Source organism: Balaenoptera acutorostrata, chromosome 3 (assembly GCF_949987535.1).
Source record: "Balaenoptera acutorostrata chromosome 3, mBalAcu1.1, whole genome shotgun sequence".
Classification (NCBI taxonomy): domain Eukaryota; kingdom Metazoa; phylum Chordata; class Mammalia; order Artiodactyla; family Balaenopteridae; genus Balaenoptera; species Balaenoptera acutorostrata.
Window position 1 is genome coordinate 139,379,781 of NC_080066.1, and position 18,407 is coordinate 139,398,187.

Genomic DNA, 18,407 nt, shown 5'->3' on the forward strand with positions numbered 1-18,407 from the left:
AAACGATTGTCTTCAATGGACAAATTATGGCATTCTGTGTTATTTTCTGATTATAAATGTCCACATTTTTTAACCCCCCCCCCAGTGAGAATGTCAACTGAGGCAAAACACATAGGATTGTGATGAAATAGTGTCTTATATCTTATACAAATAAGGCAGAAAATCTGCCACTTTTGGTACTTACTTTTGCTAAGAATAGAGGAAATCCATAAGCATAGTCTAAAAACCAACTTTGTTATGTCCAACTAAACTTGGTATTCTTTCAAGCCATAGATGTATGTTGAGTGTGTATACGGAATAAACTGGCTGAGTCTAAACACATAATGAGAATGAAATGTTACCAAGAATTTTCACAGCTGCCTCCTGTATAAAACATATGCTAGTTCATGTAGTTGACATCATTCTCTAAAATTATGCCCCCTGAATGGCCGTACATTTCTTATTTCCTGGCATTTAAATTTATTAGGTCCATTTATTTACTTTTGACAGTTGTATTTCCAATAGGCCCACATAATTTGAACTAGACTATTGTATTTTATGTCTTAGCCACCCAACCAACAAATAAGAGACTGAGAAAACATGTTCTTAATTCTGAGGTTCATGTTTACTTTTTCTGTGCTTAAAAGATTTACCAAAGAAAAACTCCTTGGGGCATTAAAGGTGAAAAGACATCCCATTCTTTCTATGATATAACATTACAAGAGGAAGATGCCAGGTTTTTAAAAAAAAAAATCAGCTTCTGCTCCAGTGTATTCTTGGCCCCCTGAGGGATGCTGCAACCCTGCAGGTTAAGTCAAACGCACCTTCTTCAGAACGATATTTGTTAAATATTAAAAGACACTTCATATTACAAACATCCACGTTTACAACATGTAATTCTTTCTTTCAAAGTCTCTCTTTCTCCTAGTAATCTCACACTGAGCAAGATGAAGGACAGAATCTTAATGTAACAAAGGAGAGATGGAGATGTGTGAAGTATGAGGCTGAATAAAAATGGCTGAAAAGCAATCCAAGCGAGGCTGGAGGGTGGCCACACCCAGTGCTAATATGGACTGTTTCAAAATAAATCTGTTATACCAGAGGGCAAATGGCACTGTTTTTTAACTTCCCTCCATTTGTTCCACATATACCCATTATTAATAAACAGTAGTTACAGGTTACCCCAATGAAAGACAAAAAAACCCTGAAATATTTCAAAGTGAATCATCCTAATATGTGTCTACGCCATCATATTTTCAGGATTTCGAGAGCTAGTCTGCATTTCCAGTTTCCTTTGTGTGACCACAAATTATAAGCCTGAAATGGGTGTGTCCCTCTTAAAAGGATGCACTACAGCCTTCTCAGCTAATGGTTCTACCAGGAGATTTCAACCTTTAGGCATAAATTAAATGCACTGGGATGCACGGAACAATAAGAAAGCATTTTAACTCCGGAAATGAGAAGAGATTAAACAAGTACTGAATGATTAAAGGATCCCAAAAGAGCTCCAGGAGGAGGCAAAAGACGCATTATTTAAAATACTAGCGTGACAACAAGAAAACAAAGGGGTGGGGGTGGGGGAATTTTTTTTAAAAAGACAGGACAAGGGGAAAAAACCCACAAAAATCAAACACCATTCACTTTGATTTTTGACAGAACAAGTTTACTCCCCCCATCAGAAAGCTCTTGGGTATAAAGCATGCATAAGTCCCACAGGTGAAATGATGCACAATGGCCGAGTCTGGGTGCCGGCGTTCCCGTGCGCCGCAGGCATGCACAACTGAAATAAATACCCTGACTTTTCCAGTTGCTCCAAACACAGTCCATCTTCGTGGAATCGGCGCTGGCCTGCATCGTGCGCGCTTTAGGGGCTCGCCGTTGCTGTCCTCGGGGGCGCCGAGCGAGCACTGAGGCGTCGGTGCCCCGGCTGCAGCGCTGCTCGCAGTGGCCGCGGCTGCAGACAGACTGAGGCTGAACCAGCCGGCGTGCGCCGCGAGGGGCGGGCGCGTCGCGGGCACCGCAGTCTCCGAGGCAGCGAATCAGCGCGGCGCGGTGCCGGGTCGGCCTGCGCGCTCGGGGATGCGGGCGCCGCTAGAGGCGAGAGCGTAGGCTCGCTGCCCGAGAGATGGTGAAGCCGGTTCTTACCCGGAAGGCACAAAAGCTGACGGGGGTGGGAAGTTTGGGAGAAAGAGGAGACAGGGCCAAGGGTAGGGATGAGAGTACAACACTTGGGCTGTTTCTGGACTTCCTGCCCGGCATGGCATGGTGCTTTTTCTAGAAATGACTTAGAAACCCATGAAACTTGTTGGATAAGACATAGTTGATGGCAGTACAAATCTCAGGCTTTCAGCATCATGTTCCCTAATTGCCGCAGCGCTCACTCACCTTCCCCCCCTCCACCCGCCCCCAATTTTTTACATTGTGGTCACACTTTAATTGCTTGACATCTTCCAAACAACTGCCAGATTCTTTCCCTCTTTTGGAATAGTCCACGGCTATCCACAACCTTCCTTGGCAAGCCGCAATCACTGCAAAGAAACCCTGAGGGCTTGTGTCCTCTCCTGTTAACCCCTCTTCTCCAGCTCTGTTTGTGGGTTGAATGAATAAATAATATCAGAATGTCGTGCCAGTAGGCTCCAGATCAAAGCCTTTGGACTCTGACACACGGTGTTATGAGCCACTGCAGTGACCCTCCAAGAGTGGCCAGTTGTGGGGACACCCAAACAGAACTCAGGGAAGCAAAGGGCATTCTTCCTCAACAACATCATATCTGAGATTGAGTGCTGGGGGGTGATGGGCATGGGTGGTGTGTATAATTTGGGAGATAAAGTTGGTTTCCAAGCCCTGTAAGTCAAGGGCTTCGGGTGTCCCCAGTTACAATGCAAATGTTAATGGGAGGAGCAGAAAAATAGGTAGTAAGCTACTATTCAAATCTTAGCATGAAATATTTTATCAGATTATATTCCAAGGGAGTTGAGAGAATGGACAGGGGATAGGTATGTTTTGATAAGGAAAAGGTAGAAATAGCACAGAGAAAGGACTGGAATATAGGCATTTTCTAGGGAAAGAAAGTCCTGGTGGAGGGGACCCTTGAGGAGATAAGACATAGCATGAGGACAAAGGATGCCTTGGGGACCAAAGGGGTATATAGAAGGAAGAGTTCGCACTTCATTTGTTGTAGCATGGCCTTATCTGTTACACAGAATTTCTCTCTCCCTCATGGACAAGTGGAGCCTCCACAATTCCTCTGCAGCTTACAGAGGCATTCCTTCCCATACCCAAATCTACATCGGTACATCCTGTGCCAGCAAGAGCCTAACGACAGTAATCTCAAGGTTATGCTTGTGGACATGATTTATCTTTCATTTTATGAACCATATACACTTTAAAATATGATCTTTATGATCATGCATGTTCTTTCTAAAATAAAAGCCTCCAGAGAAACCAGCTAAGCCTCTGCATATCTTTGTAACACATCTGAAATTATTCTTAAGGAAGCTTAATAAAGAATGATTTCAGAAGGATGATTTGGCACTTCTGGGCATCTGAAGTCTCCTATAAGAGTGGGCTTGTCGGAGCTCCCATGGGGCTGATGGGAAGGAAGAATAGTGACCAAAATATTACACAGCACTTTTCAAACTGACCTGCTCTAGAGGTGCTAGTGACTTTTGTTATATTTATATTCCCTCCCCCCTCCTCCCTCTCCCTCCCCCCGCCTCCCAATTTTTTCATCATCATGGTCATGTTTGGGAATTCAGTCAGCAAAATGATGAAATGACTGGTACGTGATGATGAATTCTCACTGCATGATGTGGGGCTGGGACAAACTGCAAATAGGTGGGGACAAGACTCAGAAGGAGAGAGAAAGGGCTGCCAGGTGGGTTGTTCCTGTCCTGGCCACTTTTCAGTTGGAATCCTTTGGAGCCTTGGCCACTAGGAGGCACTGACAGTCCAATGATAGCCGCAGACATCAGCCTCAGTACAGAAGGTGCCCCAGGTATTTTCTCTTTTTTTTTTTTAACGTCTTTATTGGAGTATAATTCCTTCACAATGGTGTGTTAGTTTCTGCTTTGTAAAAAAGTGAATCAGCTATACATATACATATATCCCCATATATCCTCCCTCTTGCATCTCTCTCCCACTCTCCCTATCCCACCCCTCTAGGTGGTCACAAAGCACTGTGCTGATCTACCTGTGCTATGAGGCTGCTTCCCACTAGCTATCTATTTTACATTTGGTAGTGTATATATGTCCATGCCACTCTCTCATTTCGTCCAAGCTTACCCTTCCTCCTCCCCATGTCCTCAAGTCCATTCTCTACATCTGCGTCTTTATTCTTGTCCTGCCCCTAGTTTCTTCAGAACCACTTTTTTTTTTTTAGATTCCATATATATGTGTTAGCATATGGTATTTTTTTTTTCTCTTTTTGACTTACTTCACTCTGTATGACAGACTCTAGGTCCATCCACCTCACTACAAATAACTCAATTTCATTTCTTTTTATGGCTGAGTAATATTCCATTGTATATATGTGCCACATATTCTTTATCCACTCATCTATCGATGGACACTTAAGTTGCTTCCATGTCCTGGCTATTGTAAATAGAGCTGCAATGAACATTGTGGTACATGACTCTTTTTTTTTTTTTTTCAAACATCTTTATTGAAGTATAATCGCCTTACAATAGTGTGTTAGCATCTGCTTTATAACAAAGTGAATCAGTTATACATATACAATATGTTCCCATTTCTCTTCCCTCTTGCATCTCCCTCCCTCCCACCCTCCCCATCCCACCCCTCTAGGTGGTCACAAAGCACCGAGCTGATCTCCCTGTGCTATGCGGCTGCTTCCCACTAGCTATCTATTTTACATTTGGTAGTGTATATATGTCCATGACACTCTCTTACCCTGTCACATCTCACCCCACCCCCTCCCCATATCCTCAAGTCCATTCTCTAGTAGGTCTGTGTCTTTATTCCCGTCTTGCCACTAGGTTCTTCATGGCCTTTTTTTTTCTTTTTTTTCCCTTAGATTCCATATATATGTGTTAGCATACTGTATTTGTTTTTCTCTTTCTGACTTACTTCACTCTGTATGACAGACTCTAACTCCATCCACCTCATTACAAATACCTCCATTTCATTTCTTTTTATGGCTGAGTAATATTCCATTGTATATATGTGCCACATCTTCTTTATCCATTCATCTGTCGATGGACATTTAGGTTGCTTCCATGTCCTGGCTATTGTAAATAGAGCTGCAATGAACATTTTGGTACATGACTCTTTTTGACCTATGGTTTTCTCAGGGTATATGCCCAGTAGTGGGATTGCTGGGTCGTATGGTAGTTCTATTTGTAGTTTTTTAAGGAACCTCCATACTGTTCTCCATAGTGGCTGTATCAATTTACATTCCCACCAACAGTGCAAGAGTGTTCCCTTTCCTCCACACCCTCTCCAGCATTTATTGTTTCTAGATTTTTTGATGATGGCCATTCTGACCGGTGTGAGATGATATCTCATTGTAGTTTTGATTTGCATTTCTCTAATGATTAATGATGTTGAGCATTCTTTCATGTGTCTGTAGGCCATCTGTATATCTTCTTTGGAGAAATGTCTATTTAGATCTTCTGCCCATTTTTGGATTGGGTTGTTCGTTTTTTTGTTATTGAGCTGCTACATGACTCTTTTTGAATTATGGTTTTCTCAGGGTATATGCCCAGTAGTGGGATTGTTGGGTCGTATGGTAGTTCTATTTTTAGTTTTTTAAGGAACCTCCATACTGTTCTCCATAGCGGCTGTATCAATTTACATTCCCACCAGCAGTGCAAGAGGGTTCCCTTTTCTCCACACCCTCTCTAGCATTTATTGTTTGTAGACTTTTTGATGATGGCCATTCTGACTGGTGTGAGGTGATACCTCATTGTAGTTTTGATTTGCATTTCTCTAATGATTAGTCATGTTGAGCATTCTTTCATGTGTTTGTTGGCAATCTGTATATCTTCTTTGGAGAAATGTCTATTTAGGTCTTCTGCCCATTTTTGGATTGGGTTGTTTGTTTTTTATATACTGAGTTGCATGAGCTGCTTGTAAATTTTGGAGGTTAATCCTTTGTCAGTTGCTTCATTTGCAAAAGACCAAAGCAATCTTGAGAAAGAAAAATGGAGCTGGAGGAATCAGGCTCCTGGACTTCAGACTATACTACAAAGCTACAGTAATCAAGACAGTATGGTACTGGCACAAAAACAGAAATATAGATCAATGGAACAGGATAGAAAGCCCAGAGATAAACCCACGCACATATGGTCACCTTATTTTTGATAAAGGAGGCAAGAATATACAGTGGAGAAAAGACAGCCTCTTCAATAAGTGGTGCTGGCCTTATCTTTGATAAAGGAGGCAAGAATATACAGTGGAGAAAAGACAGCCTCTTCAATAAGTGGTGCTGGGAAAACTGGACAGGTACATGTAAAAGTATGAAATTAGAACACTCCCTAAAACCATATACAAAAATAAACTCAAAATGGATTAAAGACCTAAATGTAAGGTCAGACACTATCAAACTCTTAGAGGAAAACATAGGCAGAACACTCTATGACATAAATCACAGCAAGATCCTTTTTGACCAACCTCCTAGAGAAATGGAAATAAAAACAAAAATAAACAAATGGGACCTAATGAAACTTAAAAGCTTTTGCACAGCAAAGGAAACCATAAGCAAGACCAAAAGACAACCCTCAGAATGGGAGAAAATATTTGCAAATGAAACAACTGACAAAGGATTAATCTCCAAGATTTACAAGCAGCTCATGCAGCTCAATAACAAAAAAACAAACAACCCAATCCAAAAATGGGCAGAAGACCTAAATAGACATTTCTCCAAAGAAGATATATAGATTGCCAACAAACAAATGAAAGAATGCTCAACATCATTAATCATTAGAGAAATGCAAATCAAAACTACAATGAGATATCATCTCACAGCGGTCAGAATGGCCATCATCAAAAAATCTACAAACAATAAATGCTGGAGAGGGTATGGAGAAAAGGGAACCCTCTTGCACTGTTGGTGGGAATGTAAATTGATACAGCCACTATGGAGAACAGTATGCAGGTTCCTTAAAAAACTAAAAATAGAACTACCATACGACCCAGCAATCCCACTACTGGGCATATATCCTGAGAAAACCATAATTCAAAAAGAGTCATGTACCACAATGTTCATTGCAGCTCTATTTACAATAGCCAGGACATGGAAGCAACCTAAGTGTCCATCATCGGATGAATGGATAAAGAATATGTGGCACATATATACAATGGAATATTACTCAGCCATAAAAAGAAATGGAGTTATTTGTAGTGAGGTGGATGGACCTAGAGTCTGTCATACAGAATGAAGTAAGTCAGAAAGAGAAAAACAAATACCGTATGCTAACATATATATATGGAATCTAAGAAGAAGAAGAAAAAAAAAAGGTCATGAAGAACCTAGGGGTAAGACGGGAATAAAGACACAGACCTACTAGAGAATGGACTTGAGGATATGGGGAGAGGGAAGGGTAAGCTGTGACAAAGTGAGAGAGTGGCATGGACATATATACACTACCAAACGTAAAACAGATAGCTAGTGGGAAGCAGCTGCATAGCACAGGGAGATCAGCTCGGTGGTTTGTGACCACCTAGAGGGGTGGGATAGGGAGGGTGGGAGTGGGCGAGACACAAGAGGGAAGAGATATGGGAACATATGTATACGTATAACTGATTCACTTTGTTATAAAGCAGAAACTAACACACCATTGTAAAGCAATTATACTCCAATAAAGATGTTAAAAAAGAAAAAGAAAGTGGTGCTGGGAAAACTGGACAGCTACATGTAAAAGAATGAAATTAGAACACTCCCTAACACCATACACAAAAATAAACTCAAAATGGATTAGAGACTTAAATGTCAACTATAAAACTCTCAGAGGAAAACATAGGAAGAACACTCTTTGACATAAATCACAGCAAGATCTTTTTTGATCCACCTCCTAGGGTAATGGAAATAAAAACAAAAATAAACAAATGGGACCTAATGAAACTTCAAAGCTTTTGCAAAGCAAAGGAAACTACAAACAAGATGAAAAGACAACTCTCAGAATGGGAGAAAATATTTGCAAACGAATCAATGGACAAAGGATTAATCTCCAAAATATATAAACAGCTCATGCAGCTCAATATTAAAAAAACAAACAACCGAATCCAAAAATGGTCAGAAGACCTAAATAGACGTTTCTCCAAAGAAGACATACAGATGGCCAAGAAGCACATGAAAAGCTGCTCAACATCACTAATTATTGGAGAAATGCAAATCAAAACTACAATGAGGTATCACCTCACACCAGTTAGAATGGGCATCATCAGAAAATCTACAAACAACACATGCTGGAGAGGGTGTGGAGAAAAGGGAACCCTCTTGCACTGTTGGTGGGAATGTAAATTGATACAGCCACTATGGAGAACAGTATGGAGGTTCCTTAAAAAACTAAAAATAGAATTACCATATGACCCAGCAATCCCACTAGTGGGCATATACCGACAGAAAACCATAATTCAAAAAGACACGTGCACCCCAATGTTCATTGCAGCACTATTTACAATAGCCAGGTCATGGAAGCAACCTATATGCCCATCGACAGACGAATGGATAAAGAAGATGTGGTCCATATATACAATGGAATATTACTCAGCCATAAAAAGGAACGAAATTGGGTCATTTGTAGAGACGTGGATGGATCTAGAGACTGTCATACAGAGTGAAGTAAGTCAGGAAGAGAAAAACAAATATCATATATTAACGCATATATGTGGAACCTAGAAAAATGGTACAGATGAACCGGTTTGCAGGGCAGAAATTGAGACACAGATGTAGAGAACAAACGTATGGACACCAAGGAGGGAAAGTGGCGGGGCGGGGGGTGGTATGATGAATTGGGAGATTGGGATTGACATGTATACACTGATGTGTATAAAATGGATGACTAATAAGAACCTGCTGTATAAAAAAAACAAACAAACCTGAAAATCCCCAATTACAGAAAGATGGAAAATACATATTTCAAATGCCATATTTCAAATGTTTTTTGGTTTTCAAAAAACCCAAAAATAAACAAATGGGACCTAGTGAAACTTAAAAGCTTTTGCACAGCAAAGGAAACCACAAACAAGCCGAAAACCCAGGTATTTTCAGTGGTTGAGTATTCAGTGTTACTGGAGCCAGTGTGTGGCTCTGACAGTCAGTACTGGGCAGCAAGCTGGGAGCAGCACGTCCCTAGCAAGGAAGAGTAGGCAGAGAGGCAAACTCTCCCTCAGGTGGAGGGTAGCTGTGTCAGAATTCTTGGGCCATGAATTTTCACTGGCCACAAAGTTGACCTTGGAATGTCAGCTTAGCTGAAAGACCACATTCTTTTCAGTCATGCTAAATCTGGAAAGAGAAGCTTGATGGCACCCGAAAAATCAATATAGCAGTTTGATAGTTGAAGATTGAGGAGGTAAGATGTCTGATGCCACAAAGACACACACTAGTAAAATAAGAATTGGGGGCTTTCGATTAATGCACAGGTAATTAAGAGAAACAAAAATGACCTTATTAAAGGAAAATCAGGCAAAAGAGTATGAAGAATGACTGGAATGTGGGTGTTAGACCCACTTGTGTTACAAACTTTAGTTATATGGCTTTCAGCAAATAAGTATCTCTGGACCTCTCCCTCATAATATAGAAATGAGTTACAGCTTTAGATGTTTGTTTCTATGAAATAATAAGAATTTATTTCCCATAGACATTGTAAATGGGTGCTTTCTTTGCACAAGTGCCCACAAAATATTAATTGAAAGCTCTTGGCAAGATCAAAATGATAGAATGGGTAGAAAAGATATGTAAATTGTCCTTAAGCAGTGAAAGAAAACAGAAAACAAAATAAAGCTTACTAAAAGCAGGCAGGAACTGCCGCTGTCTTTAAACCAGGAGAGAACAGACGGGCTTTGTATGCAGCCAGCTTAGAACTTGGTTTAGGTACTGCCAGGAAAGGAAGTGATTTCTTTAGTTTTTAGGATGAAATCGTGCATTAGTCTGTACTAAGGAAAAGCAAAATAGCCAAGTTTTATAATCTCATCCCAGATCAAGATGCATGTTGAAGGCTGCTGTGCCCAGAGTGGCTGTATTGTTTTTGCCTACTAAGCATCAGGATTTTTACTGATGAGACTCAATGGCACCTACTTTGACACATTTATTTAAGAAATACTTACGGAGCACCTACTGTATTCTAGACACTGCTCTAAGCATGAAGCAAAGTTCCTACCTTTAAGAAGTTTACATGCTAGTGTGTATGGGAGGAGTAGATAATAATAAAAGAGGTAAATACATATTTCACTTGTGGAGAAGTGTATTGGGGAAAATAAAGCAGGCAAAAGAGGACAGAGAAGGGGCTGGGGTGGAAATTTGCTGTTTTATAATGAGAGTCAGTGAAGGGCTAATTCGTAAGGTAAAATTAGAGCAGACACCTAATGGAATAAAGGAGAAAGCCATTAAGATCTATGGAGGAAAAGCATTCACAGATGCACTGAGTTTTCAGGACAGAATGTATCATAATAGCCAGTAAACTATATCAAGCATCTTACAGAACTCCTTGGATTTTTTTAGGCTCTGAGAAGTATAGCAATTGGCAGAAAAGGCACAGAACCAAAAAAAAATACTTCATTACGATCAAAGAACACTAAGAACTCTGCTCTATGCCATATGGAATAAGGAAATTTAAAGGAACAACCAGTTTGTTACATAACCCACTGTACCAAAACAATGCATAAGTTGTCTTCAATTCAAATAAAAGATTAGCACTTTTTATTTTCACATGGTGTGTATTTGGTTGTTACAAGATCCCTATGAGGTAGATAGTGTTTACCTTCATCTTCTTGATTCATTCATTCATTCAATCTACAAAGGTTTATAGAGCCCATACTAAGTGCCTGTCTCTGTAAATACAAAGGGAACTGCCCACTGGGAATTTGAGTCTACTGGGGGGAAGATTCACACATAAATAGATAAATGCAATCAGTGGATTGTATGAACAGGAAAGAGTGGATACACAAAACAGAGAGTGTTTAGTGGCAGAGGTTTCAGGAAAGGCTTCAGAGAATAGGTGATAATTAAACTGAGTTATGAACAAGAAATGTATCACCAGTTTGAGTGATGGGCTTTCCTGGCTGACAGACGTGGAAACTTAATTACAGAAATGTGTAGAGGCCAAACTGTGACAGGCCTGAGTAGTAATACTGTCAATAGATGAGTGAGACACTGCAGGGTTTCAAGGAGAGGAGTAACATGGGAAGTTGAATAATTTATCCAAATTTGGCTGAGAATTTTTCCAGAATTGATAAAAGACATAAATTCTAGCCCTGAGCAAGACAAGTTAAGAAATCAATACCCTGACCCACATCATAGTGAAACTGCAGGGCATCAAAAATTAAGGAGAAATCTTCAAAGCAGACATAAATAAAAGATTACCTCAGAGAAACTGTAAGATGAACAGCAATCTTTTCATTAATAGAAGCCAGAAGACAATGAAATAATGTCCTCAAAGTAGTGAGGGAGAATAACCATCATCTAGAATTCTATACCCAGAAAGACTAATACAGGGATTTTCAAATATGAAAGAAATGAGAGAATTTACTAATGGCAGACTCTGCAGAAAAATCTATCAAAGATAGTACTCCAGAAAGAAGAAAACTGAGCCTAAATTCAGTTAAAAGGAAGAAGTGACATGCATGAAAGAATGCTGAGCATAAACATCAGTAATGGCTAATTTGAGGGGAGAGTTATAAAAGAAAGGTAAAAGTAAAACAGTAGACAAAATAGAACACAGGTAGGAAGGAGTGACAAGAGTAAAAGCATTCTAAGATCCTAGTATTTGTTCAGGAGGAAGATAGAGATATTTAGACTACGAAAAAGTCAGATTTATGTGTCAAACATTTAATGGTCACCACTAAAAGAAAATAACTAGAACGTGTAACTTCCAAATGAATAAAATGTACAAGCAAGGTAATTAATTCAATCAAATAGAAATCAGGAAAAGGAAAAATTAGAAGCAAAGAAAATAACTAGTAAATTGAAAGCACAAAATATTAAAAATACTTCTAAATATATCTAAAGAATGCCAACTAAAAATGATGAAAGCTCTCATATTGGATGAAAAAGATGTAGTCAAAGGATGTTTTCAAAAGAAAGTCCTAAAACATACTGATACAGAAATGTTCTAAGTAGAAATGGAAAAAGTTATACCAGGTTAATACATTTTTGTAACAGTGACCTTGCTAGATTAATTTATTATTTGTAGATTCTTTTGAATTTTATATGTACATAAGCATATCTTCTCTGAATAAAGATGGTTTTATTTCTTCCCTTCCAATTTTTATACTTGCATTTCTCTACCTTGACTTACTGCTTTGGCTAGGACTTCTAGTATACTGTTCAGTAGAGGTGGTAACAGGGACTATCCTTTGTCTTTTTCTTGAATTAAAGGGGAAAGTGTGTTCAAAATTTCACCATTAAATATGATGCAAGCTGTGAATTTTTTAGCTATCCTTTATCAGAATAAGGCAAATTCCCTCTGGCACCAGTTTTCTGAGATTTTTCGTCATGAATAGGTACTAAATTCTATCAAATGCTTTACTGAAGCTAGTGAGATGATCACATAGGTTTTCTCCTTAATTTTGTTAATATATAAATTACATGGATTGAATTCTGAATGTTAAACCAAACTTGCATTCCTAGAATAAACTTTATATGGCCCTGGTGTGACATCCTTTTTATATATTGCTGTTCAATTTGGATTCAATTTGTTAATGTTTTGTGTAGAATTTTTATATCTATATTCATGAGAGATATGGTCTCTTCCTTTCCTTTCTTATAATATTTTTCTTAAGTTTCTGCATCAGGGTTATACTGGCCACACAAAATGAGTTGAAAAGTGTTAATCCCACCAATATTTTCTGAAGGAGTTTATATAAGATGATATTATTTCTTTTTGGAATGTTTGCAAGAATTCACCAGGGAACCCATTTGGACCTGGAGTTTTATTTGTGAGATGATATTTAATTACAGATTTATTTAATAGTGTAGGATTATTCTGAGTTTTAATTTCTGCTTATGATAATTTTGGTCAGTTTTTTTCAAATGAATTTGTCCATTTAAAATATATTGCCAAATTTATTGGCATAAATTATTCATATCATCTTTTAATTTTTTAATAATCTGGAGGAGTCATAGTCATGTCTCCTTTCTCATTTATGATATTTTAAGTTTTGTTTTCTCTCCTCTTTCTTGATCATTTTGTTGGAAGTTCATCAATATAATGAATTAAAGAATTAAATTTTACTTTGTTGTTTTTTCTCTTTTGTATATAGGCTCTCTATTTCCCTCTATTTATTTATTTATTTATTTTTAACTTTTGTTTGCTATTCTTTTACTAGCTCCTTAAAATGGAAGCTTAGATTATATTCAACATTTTTTCTTTTCTAATATTTCATTTAAAAGTATAAAATGCCCTCTTGGGGAACTTCCCTGGTGGTCCAGTGGCTAAGACTCCGTGCTCTCAATGCTAGGGGTTCTGGGTTTGATCCCTGGTCCAGGAACTAGATCCCACATGCTGCAACTAAAGATTCCTCATGCTGCAACTAAAAAGATCCTGCATGCCACAACAAAGGTCCTGCATGCAGCAACGAAGAGCATGCCACAAGTAAGACCTGATGCAGCAATAAATAAATATTATAAAAAATAAAAGTATAAAATGCCCTCTAAACACTGTAGCTACATCCTACAAATTTTGATACATTATGTCAATATTATTGTTCAAAATGTTTTCCAATAGGCATTGGAAAGTGAGCTTTTTCTTTGATCTATTGATTATATAGAATTGTAAAATTTTGAGGATTGTTCTAACTATCCTTATTGTTTATTTTCAGATTAATTATTGTGTAGTCAGAGAACAAATTCTGTATTACTTTAATCCATTTAAATTTGTTGAGACTTGCTTGAGAGCCTGGAACATGATGTATTTTGATATATGTCTAGTGGACTTGAACGTATATGTTGAAGTTTCAAGGGGAAGTGTCAATTAGAACATATTAGTTAATAGTATTATTCAAATAATCTAGCTCCCCACTAATTTTTTGTCTATGTGGCTGTCAAATATGAAAAGAAATACTACTTCCAACTTTGAAGTTGATTTGTGTATTTCCCCTCAATTTTGTCTGCTTTTACTTTATATATTTTGAAGCTATGTTATTGGGTACTTATAAATTTAAGATTATCATGTCTTAGAGTGGAATTGATTCTTTTATCACTATGAAATATTCCCCCTTTATCTCTAATAATACTCCTTGACTTAAAGTCTAGTTTAGCTAATATGGAAGATATCTTTAACAGCTTTCTTTTTTTTTTTTTATAAATTTTTTTAAATTTTTATTTTATTATTTATTTATTTATTTATGGCTGCGCTGGGTCTTCGCTTCTGTGCGAGGGCCCCCTCCAGCTGCGGCAAGTGGGGGCCACTCCCCACCGCGGTGCGCGGGCCTCTTCACCATCACGGCCTCTCCCGTTGCGGAGCGCAGGCTCCAGATGCGCAGACTCAGCAATTGTGGCCCACGGGCCCAGCCGCTCCGCGGCATGCGGGACCCTCCCAGACCAGGGCCCGAACCTGTGTCCCCCGCACTGGCAGGCAGACCCTCAACCACTGCGCCACCAGGGAAGCCCTAACAGCTTTCTTTTGATTAGTGTTTGCATAATATAGCTTTTTCCATCCTTTACTTTCAAACTATTGTATCTTTATATGTTCTTTAACAGCATACTTTTCAATACTCTGTTCTGTTATTTTCATATTTTATTCCCTTCATTCACCATTTTGAATATTTCCTATTGAGTTCTCTGAGTTCACTAATTGTCTTCTTCTGTGTCCAAAGACTTATGAAATGTAGCCAATTAATTTTTAATTTCAGAATTTTAATTTTCAGTTCTAGGAAATTCACTTGATTTTGTTTTTATAAATTCCACTTCTCTGTTTAAATTCTCCATCTTGTTTCATATATTTATAATAGTAACTTAAAAACTTTATCTAATGCCAATATCCAGATCATCTGTGGGTCTGCTTCTATTGCCTTTTTTGTTTGATTATCAGTTACATATTCTTGCCTCTTACATGTCTAGCAAATTTTTTTATAGTATAATGGATATTGTGTGCACAAGAACCATGAAGACTGACAGCTGATTTTATTTTCCCATAAAAAGGGTTCACCCTCCCTTTGCTAAGAAGTTGGGTTGATCACATCATTTCAACCAGGAACTGAGCTAAGTCATGATGGTGTACTGCTGGACACAAGTTCAATATACAAAAATAGTGTTCCTATAAAATAGCAAAGTCACTTGGAAAATATTATGTTTAGGTTACCTATCATAAGAGTAACAAATATATAAGGTTACTAGGAGTACATATAATTCTGTAGAAACTTAAAGAGAAAAGTATAAAACTTTTTTTAAGTGACATAAAGAAATCTTAAATAAAAAGATATTCCATGCTAGGAAGACTCACTGTTGCAGAGACAGAACTTCTCTCTATAATCATTTTGTAAATTCAAAGCAATTTCAATCAAAACTCCAAAAAACTTTTTCATAGTACTGGACAAACTATCCTAAAATTCATATGGAAGAGGAAAATGCCAAAAACAGCACAATTTTGAAAGAGAAAGTGATAAAGGAAGAAGGGGAAGAGAAAGAAGACAAAAAGGAAAAAGAAGATTCTCATCTTCTAGGTATCAAGACTTATATAAGTATTATAATAAAAAAAACAGCATAATATTGGTAAGCAATAGTTAAATAGACCCATGGAACCAACTAGAAAACCTAGAAATGGACCCATGTATATGTAAAATTTTGATACAGTAGTATAAGTATTACTACTACTGTTACCACTACCTATAAAATAGTTTGGCAATGTTTTCAGTACTTTACAGATATTAATTCATTTGATATGGTGACATAATTCAGTGGTAAGGGAAGGGTTATTCAATAAAGGGTTCTGGAATAATTGGCTAGCCATCTGGAAAAAGACAAAATTAAATTTCTAACTTACACTATATATAAAAATAAATAACAAATGGTTTAAAGACTTAGTTTAAAAATAAAATTTTTAGAAAAAGTAAAAGAATATTGCTTTACAATATCCGAGTAAGGTAGAAACGTTACAAATCTAAAAGGAAAATTGTGATCACTTTGATTATATTAAAAACCCTCAAGTTTGTCAATTGAAAATATAAACAAAGTAGAAAGAAAAGCCACAAACTAGAAGAAGGCATCAGGGAAAGAACTCCTTCAAATCAATACTAAAAGAAATTCAACAGGAAAATAGGAAAAAAATACAATAGGCAATTCCTATAACTGGAAATACGTTGAGTCAATAAACACAATAAAGGTGTGGTTTTCTACTAATCAGGGGAATAAAAATAAAGACCACTGTGAAATATTTACATTGCTGAAACTTTAAAAAATTATATGTTTGATACTACTAAATGTTTTTGGTAAAGATACAGAAACAGCAACACATATAATGCTAGATCTGTAGAACAATTTGGCAATTTCTAGTAAAGTTGATATCCATACCTTGTGACCCAGTAATTCCACTTCTAGGTATCTACTCTGGAAAAACCCTCAAACTTGTGCACAAGAAGATACGAAAAAAGTTGTTCACTATAGCCATGTCTATAATACTTTCAGCAGGGAAATTGGTAAACTGTGCTTTATTCATACAATGGAAGCCTATATAGTGGTTAAAAGGAATGAACTAGGATTTCATGAATTAGCATACCTCACTCTGAAAACAGAATGTTGAGTAAAAAAATTCAACTTGAAAAAGGATATATACAACATAACTTCTGGCAATAGTGGAGTACAGAAGCTGGCAAATTATCTTCCCCAAAACCAACTATGAAATTGGACAAACTTGCCAAAGACAACCATTTCACAGCTCTGGAAATAGCCAAACACAAAAACAAATTGAGAAGCATTTATACATGAAAAACTGTTAATATTGGGGTAAGAACAGTGGGAATTTGTTGTGTGTTCGACTGGGACTTCTTCTATCCCCATCCCACCCTACTGTTACCAAGGTGGGACTCTGTGAAAATGAACAGCTTCTTTTGACTTGATTTAGACTGGAGGGTGAAAAATCCACACTCAGAGGTGTTCTCAGTAAAAGAGGTGAAAACCGTCTGAACTTTAAATGTATTTCTCAGCCCGTACATAGATCCATTGGTTGCAGGTCAAAGCTTTACTGATGACTTGAGATGTGAGAGCACAGACTCTGACCAATCATTAGCTGTCTGCTGAACTCTGCAGACACAAAGGGAATACTTAGGAATCCAGGATTTTTTTAAAATTAAAATAATACTGAGTAGAAACATCAGTGGCCACATACAATGGGGGAGAGAGAAAACTCAGATTAAGTCCATGAAAATTACTAAAAACAAAACCAAAAGAAAAATCCAAACAATGGCACAAACTCTCAATTAAAAAGTCAGACTCAAAATAACTAGTTTTCAATAAAAAATTACTAGCCATGTAAGAAACAGGAAACTGTGATCCACAATCAAGAAAAAAGCAATCAATAAAAACTGACTCTGAGTGAGAACAAATATTGATTTAGCAGACAAAAATTTCAAAGCAGCTGCTATGAATATAACTAAAGAATAAAATAAATTATACTCTAAAGAATTTGCAAAAAATAGAATGACAATGATTCATAAAAAGGAAAAATTGATGAAGACACAGAAACTCTAAAAAGGAACCAATTGGAAATTCTAGAGATGAAAACTACAATAACTAAAAATTAAAATTCACTAGATGAACTCAACAGCAGATGTAATATAGCAGAAGAGAGCACTGAGCATGAAGACAGATGAATAGAAGTGATCTAACCTGAAGAATGGAGGAAAAATCTAAAAGAAAATGAACAAAGCCACAGAGACTTATGGTACAACATCAAGTGTACCAACATATCTATAATAGGAGTTTGGAGAGAGAGAGGGGAGAGAGAGACAGAAAAATATTTAAGATGTAATCCTTGAAAAATCCCCAAATTTGATTTTAAAACCTGATTAATCAACAGATTTAAGATCAACAAACTTCAAATAGTTTAAATATAAAATGATCTATACCTAGACATACCTTTATCAAACAGTTAAAGACAGAAGGAGAAAACCTTGAAACAGCAAGTGAAAAATGACTCATCACATACAGGAGAGTATCAATACTAATAATAACTGACTTCTCATCAGAAACAATGGAGATGAGAAAGAAGTTGAATGACATACAAGTGCTAAAACACATACTGTCATCCAAGGATTTT

At 37.4% G+C, this 18,407-nt stretch overlaps 1 protein-coding gene across 2 annotated transcripts in view; it reads right to left on the bottom strand.

The window, feature by feature from the left end:
- Positions 1–18,407, bottom strand: part of RTN1 (reticulon 1) — a 254,602-nt gene that overhangs the window by 30,549 nt on the left and 205,646 nt on the right. The window contains exon 1 of one of the 2 annotated variants that reach the window (XM_007192941.2): positions 1,773–1,954. The exons of the other annotated variant lie outside the window; for it this stretch is intronic. Within the exon in view, the coding sequence (XP_007193003.1) occupies positions 1,773–1,833 (61 nt within the window). The 5' untranslated portion in view covers positions 1,834–1,954. Of the gene's footprint in view, positions 1–1,772; positions 1,955–18,407 lie in introns of those variants that run through there. 2 annotated transcript variants of the gene reach the window in all.